Source organism: Amblyomma mixtum, chromosome 3 (genome assembly GCF_055824585.1).
Source record: "Amblyomma mixtum isolate Tamu chromosome 3, ASM5582458v1, whole genome shotgun sequence".
NCBI lineage: Eukaryota > Metazoa > Arthropoda > Arachnida > Ixodida > Ixodidae > Amblyomma > Amblyomma mixtum.
In genome coordinates, this window is record NC_143014.1 from 317,644,267 (window position 1) to 317,650,609 (window position 6,343).

At 46.2% G+C, this 6,343-nt stretch overlaps 1 protein-coding gene across 1 annotated transcript; it reads right to left on the reverse strand.

The window, feature by feature from the left end:
* Nucleotides 1-3,353: 3,353 nt before the first annotated feature.
* Nucleotides 3,354-5,049, reverse strand: LOC149355726 (uncharacterized). The gene is made up of 4 exons (XM_089577684.1): nt 5,013-5,049; nt 4,537-4,666; nt 4,105-4,248; nt 3,354-3,984 (listed from the first exon to the last, which is right to left on the reverse strand). Exons 1-4 carry the CDS (start codon nt 5,021-5,023, stop codon nt 3,745-3,747), a joined length of 525 nt encoding a protein of 174 aa, XP_089433810.1. The 5' UTR covers nt 5,024-5,049; the 3' UTR covers nt 3,354-3,744.
* Nucleotides 5,050-6,343: the final 1,294 nt, after the last annotated feature.

The following is a 6,343-nucleotide window of genomic DNA, read 5'->3' on the forward strand; positions in this document are numbered from 1 at the left end:
TAAGTACCGGGCGTAGCATGCTCGCTAGCCAGCAACCGTAAGGTTCAATATAAGACAATACGTTCACATTGCTCTCAGTACGATAAGATGGCCTTTCGTGAAAAAATTAGCTTGTCGCCGCTTTTATACCGGCAGTTTAAAATAATGTAGCGTATTGCGCACTTTTCCTGCCCCTGTTTATTGATGCCTCCGTTGACTATGCCATGTATAAATAAATACTTCTTTCTCTTATAGTGCAGGTAATCATGAAGAGATGGAAGTCCCTCCGGGACACTTGTGTGAAAAAAAAAAGAAATACGCAGCCACCCCACGTAGCGGTGCTGGTGCTGATGCAGTTGTCGCCATACGATGGCCTTTTTATAAACAGATGGCTTTCCAACAAGACAGGCTGGGATACCCAGAGTACGTAGAGTGTTGATTTTGGCTTGCTTTGCAGTATTTATTCAGCTCAGAAGTTGCTTATTTTTCAGTGTCCCGTTCATTTAGTGTTTAATAATTCAGTACACGGCGTGTTCGCAAACTAGAGTGAATCTGCAAAACTAGCTCCAACCAGTTCTGAAAACTTGTTTGTGTTATCATTTTATCAGTGTGCTGGGACGGGCGGGAGGCATTTTAGGTCAGCGATTTTTTTTTTCGTGTCGTATGAAATGTCAGCAGGTGTCAAATCTAGTTAATGTGCTAGCAAATGAACAGGCTTTGCACAAACGAAGGAATAGCAAAAAATATGCACAGAAATATTTTATCTTTATTCACACATATTAGTCACTATATATAATCGCGGAATGACACAATGCAATTATGTTTTATTTAGCAATATACAACTGTACGGTGTATACACATCACCTTCGAAAAAGTAGTTGTTTCTTGGACATAAGAGATAAGTAGCAGCGCAGATATCATAAATTTTATTGGAGCACAGAGGTACTAATAAATAACACAAGCAACAAACACACGTCAGTTAGAGCATGGTGTATTCTGGACCACCACACGAACACGCTGTATTTTAAAAGCAGTTTGATTAAGGCAAGAAAGACAGATTTGGCGTTACGCTACTTAACTTAATGCTGCAGTCATCATGCCCTCGATATTCTTCTGTTTTGTGCAGGGCAGGTGGAAACGTGCCATCACTGGAATCGGTCGTCGAAACGACAGCGGACTCTTCTCCAGCAGAAACGCTACTTGAAGGCATATACAATGACAGAGTGACAGAAGGATCCGCAGTAGATGAAGAAGGAGAACAGGCAGGCATTATACAGGGCACTCCGATACGTGCGGAAGCACGATCGAACTGTGTAGCCGCATCAACACCGAGCGGCACAGGTGGGGTGGTTCCCGGTGTACCACACAAAAAGAAACGGACTGAAAAGGCGTTTGAGAAAGAAATTAATCTACTAGGGCAAATGGCCTTAAAGGAATACGATTCCACAGAACACTTTGGTTTTGTCATAGCAGAAAAACTACGGCAGTGCCCAAAACACCGTCGTACGAAAATGGAAATTGAGTTGCTGCAGGTGGCAGCGAAGTACGAATGTACACAGTAAATAAAGAAGTTCATCTAGTTTGCACACAATTCTCTTATCTTGTTTAGCATGCATGGATGCTGTTTAGCATGCATGGATGACAAGATCCCACTGCCAGGGGACTTGTCCTTGTGTTGCAAAAAACAGCATATGAGGCGCGTACCTCCTGCGCTGATCTCGGGCTGTTCCTGGCACACGGAGGCTTGAGGTTAAACGTGGCTGCGTCCGCTTCAATGTCGGCTCTCCATGCGCCATCGAAGGTGTTTCCAAAGATGTCTTCGTGGTCACCATATCCGGTTGGGCAGTAAAGGGCGCGCCCACGGCCTTCAGTGCATAGAAAATTGTGCAGGGCACATGCAGCCTTCACTACTCCTTCGGCATTGCTCGGCTTCAGCTTCATCGGCCCTCGGAAGATCCGAAATCCTGCCCTCATAATGCCAAAGGCGTTCTCCACACATATCCTATAAAGTATACTTTCATTGAAATGGTTATATATAATACGAACTATGTGTTTTCGGGCTCCAAATCATCTTAAGCCAGGTAATTAAGTCAAGCCCCAAAGTATATCATGAATAGGGTTTTCTTTTTTTATGTGGCAGCTCACTCTTGTTTAAAAGCAAAGAAACCAAATATTGTTGAGAGTAACAAGTGACGCCAAACAATATTTTAAATTTGCCCAACGTTGCGGGACCAACTCGGTCCCTTCTTCAGGGGTGACTAAAGTGTGCCAGCAACAGTTGGGTGCTGCCTTTGCTCTCCCTTTGTTAGCACGTGGCGCAGTCCACTAACGTACGCGGAAGGGTGCGTTCCCGGAGTCCTATTCATCGCCGCCTTTGAGAGCCGGATGTGCCATGACTTCACATGTTGCCTCTTGAACGAGTATAGCTCCCTGGCCAAGACATTCACCTCCTCGAAGGATATTCGGTATTTTCCATGTTTTCCCAGAAGGCGAGCAAGTGCCTCGGCCAAGACATTCACCTCCTCGAAGGCTATTCGGTATATTCCATGTTTTCAAAGAATGCGAGCAAGTGCCTCGGCCAAGACATTCACCTCCTCGAAGGCTATTCGGTATATTCCATGTTTTCCCAGAATGCGAGCAAGTGCCTCGGTCAAGACATTCACCTCCTCAAAGGCTATTCGGTATATTCCATGTTTTCCCAGAATGCGAGCAAGTGCCTCGGCCAAGACATTCACCTCTTCGAAGGCGATTCGGTATATTCCATGTTTTCTCAGAATGTGAGCAAGTGCCTCGGCCAAGACATTCACCTCCTCGAAGGCTATTCGGTATATTCCATGTTTTCCCAGAATGCGAGCAAGTGCCTCGGCCAAGACATTCACCTCCTCGAAGGCTATTCGGTATATTCCATGTTTTCCCAGAATGCGAGCAAGTGCCTCGGCCAAGACATTCACCTCCTCGAAGGCGATTCGGTATATTCCATGTTTTCCCAGAATGCGAGCAAGTGCATCGGACAAGACGTTCACCTCCTCGAAGGCTATTCGGTATTTTGCATGTTTTCCCAGAATGCGAGCAAGTGCCTCGGCCAAGACATTCACCTCCTCGAAGGCTATTCGGTATATTCCATGTTTTCCCAGAATGCGAGCAAGTGTCTCGCTGGTTCCCCTTACGCATGGAAGCACCACGCCCGCGCGTTTCGTTGTTTCATTGTTGGCTGTTCCCCTGTCCTCCCAGCCCGAACGCGTTGAATAAAGCTACGTGTGTAGCCATTCTTCGGTAGATCGGCGAAAACGGTGACCTTTTCTGCGAAGGCAGCACCCCGCTGCTGCTGGCACACTTTAGTCATCCCTGAAGAAGGGACCGAGTTGGTGCCGAAATGTTGGGCGAAAACAAAATATTGTTTGGCGTCATTTTTTTCTGTCAACTATATCAAGAACCCAACCAGACGGACGTCCGTCGAATTATGAGCAGAAAACTTTATTGTGCTCAACAGCTAGCCCAAATGTAATTTTCTGTAATTTAACTTAAGAAAGCGGTTCTGTTCTGCGAAATCAACTTTCTCTGTTTCATGTAAAGGAAATAAATGTACAAAGATTATGATTTCATTTTAAGCCTGAAATGTTCGAAGAAATTTCGAAGCCGTGCTATCGTACACAACACAAATAAAGGTATAACAGACGAACAGTGCTGCATAGACCTACCGTGCACGACTGAGCCTATAGTTGAACACCCGCTCAGAAGCTGCTTCTCTTGAACCTGGGTATGGCCTCATGAAGTTGGTCCGAAGTTGAAATGCTTCATCCCCGACGAAGACATTGGCAGAGTTGTCTGGGAGCCTGACAGCTGGTTTGATGGTGGCATATCCAGCAATCCTGCATTTAGCCGCTTGCCAATTGGCGATCGCTTTAACACCCCGCCATCACTGATACGTCCTGGGGCATCGACATCGATCAGTCTAAACAAGTAGCTGCTGTCGGCTACCGCCATCAAAACGATGGAATAAGTGCCCTGCAAGAAGACAGGCATAGTTTTACTGCATTAAGAACCATGGAGCCGCATATACAGGTGAATGATGTTTGTGCCATGAATCCGTGGACACAGAATGTCCGACATTTATTGAATACGCACCTTATAGTTGTAATACAGGCTGCCTGCATTGGGAGGCTTTTCAATTTGCACATGTTTGCCATCGACAGCGCCGAGGCAGTTCGGGAATTGCCAACGCTGCCAAAAGGCGGCTGCGATTTCCAGCCACTCTTTCTCACTGGGTGCCTGAAATAGCGCATATATGCAGTTTTAAAATTCTTGTGACAATTTTTCGAGCGCTGCTCCATAGTCATTCTGTGACAAGATGGCACGGCGCCTGCGGAAACAACTAGATTGCAGAATTTTCATAGAAATTTGATATGGCCTCATAGAACACCTCATATCCCCATGAAGTTTGTAACGCCGGCCTTTTGTACCTGCTAATTATATAAAACATTCTTTCTTAAATTTAACGTGAGCTCGGCATTAAAGTATACAGCTTTCCTACTTACTTCGATGTGCAGTTATACATACCTTCATGTAACGTGGCGCCAGCTCCTGCCACAATACTTGACAGGCAAGATGAATAGCCTCTCGGGCTGTTTCTAGTCCCACTCGAAATTCTTTGGCAATTTCCATTATTGCATTTCCCCACGCGAGGTCTCTGAAGACAAGTGTTAGAAGTTTCAATTAAGCGGCATCGCATTTCTCGTTTACTGTTCTACGAAACGAGCTGAATACAAAAAACCAGATCAAATGAGATAAGCGTGCAGATAAGCCTTGTTTAGGTGAGAAACGGGCACTGCAGCTTATTCGATGCAATATCTCATAGCAAAATTTAAACGAAATGAATAAAAGGGGTTCGAAGGTTGCGCGCTTCTTTACGTTGCGAGTGTCTTATTCTCTGGAAATCGCTAATTTTCCTTAATTGATTGGGGCGAAAAGCATGTTGTATGTATCACAGGCTGTGTGCAAAATGAAATAAGCTAACAGATGGGCAAGCTACTCACCGCAGAGTCATTGCCAGGCGCTCTCCGGAGGTGATCGGCTCCCGGTTAACATGTTGCTTTGTAATTCCGTCTTTGACAAGGCTGTGAAGTTTTCAAACAAGTCAGGCGTCATGCGGTAGTACCTGAAGAAATATTCTGTGTCCTCTTCCTGCATGACCTGCATCTACAGGGGAAAAAAAACAGCCACTTTACAGTTCTGGCAATATTTCAGCGATAATAAAAAGGATCATACCGCTGTGTACTATTCGCTTTCAGCCTTCCTGCGGTGCCACAAAGGGCGGACCCATGTTTTCCTATTTTGAAGCTGGGCTTGCTTTAATATAAGCATGCCTCTAAGCAAAAGTAGCCGTCATCTCTGCTCCATAGGGTGAAAAGTGTAGTGCACGCCAGCCAAATGAGGACGCAAAGGCAGAGCGGGCTGGACCCCACGAAAAGGCTCTGCAGTGACGCAAGAAGAGGGGGCTTGAGCATGAGAGGGCAAGCTTGACCCACAGGAGACAGGGGGCGCGCGCATCGCACAACTGGGCGGCAAAAAAACGCCGCTCGGCTGCTGACCATGCGGGAGTGAATTCGTCGAGGACGGCGCGGGCGTCGGGCGCGCGAAGCGATTTCGCGGGCAAAAAACGCTCCATGCGGGCCAGGCTTCAGGCTATGAGGGACGCCGTAGTGAAGGACTCCCGAAATTTCGACCACCTGGGGTTCTTTAACGTGCACTGACATCGCACAGCACACGGGCCTCTAGAATTTGGCCTCCATCGAAATTCGGCCGCCGCAGCAAGGATCGAACCCGCGTCTTTCGGGTCAGCAGCCGAGCGCCATGACCACTAAGCCACCACGGCGGCCACAAAACAAAACTGTCCGCCCAGCTGATGAATTTAGCAGCATAAATAAATGGTAGTTACACAGAACTGACAATAGCACAATTTATGCATGTAAGGTAAAAGTTTGTGCTAGTCACTTTGTTTTAGAAATCAAAATTGATTCGTTACATTATAAATACAACATGTAAAGTACACAGATAAGGGTCCTTAAGTCAAACGACTGCACAGGAACCCCTCACATGCTTGTTTCCATTGATGCCATTAAGAAATAGCATCTGATCAAAGAGAGCTTAAAATCAGTTCCCAACAAATTTCGTTTAGCCTATACTTCGATCGAGGAGTTTTACTCATTACCACCCACCTCAATACAGCCACTTGGCTGCCTGCAGAAAAATAAAATAAAATCTATTCAACCCTGGTTGGTTGGTATAAGGGCTTCAACATCCAAAAATGACTCAGGCTATATAAGGAACACTGTAGTGGAGGGCCGCGGGTACTTTCGACCACCTG

Coding starts and splice junctions, on each gene's coding strand:
- LOC149355726 (XM_089577684.1), bottom strand. Junction 4,249..4,536: donor TGGCGCCACGTTACATGAAG/GTATGTATAACT, acceptor GCGCTATTTCAG/GCACCCAGTGAGAAAGAGTG. Junction 3,985..4,104: donor GCCTGTATTACAACTATAAG/GTGCGTATTCAA, acceptor GTCTTCTTGCAG/GGCACTTATTCCATCGTTTT.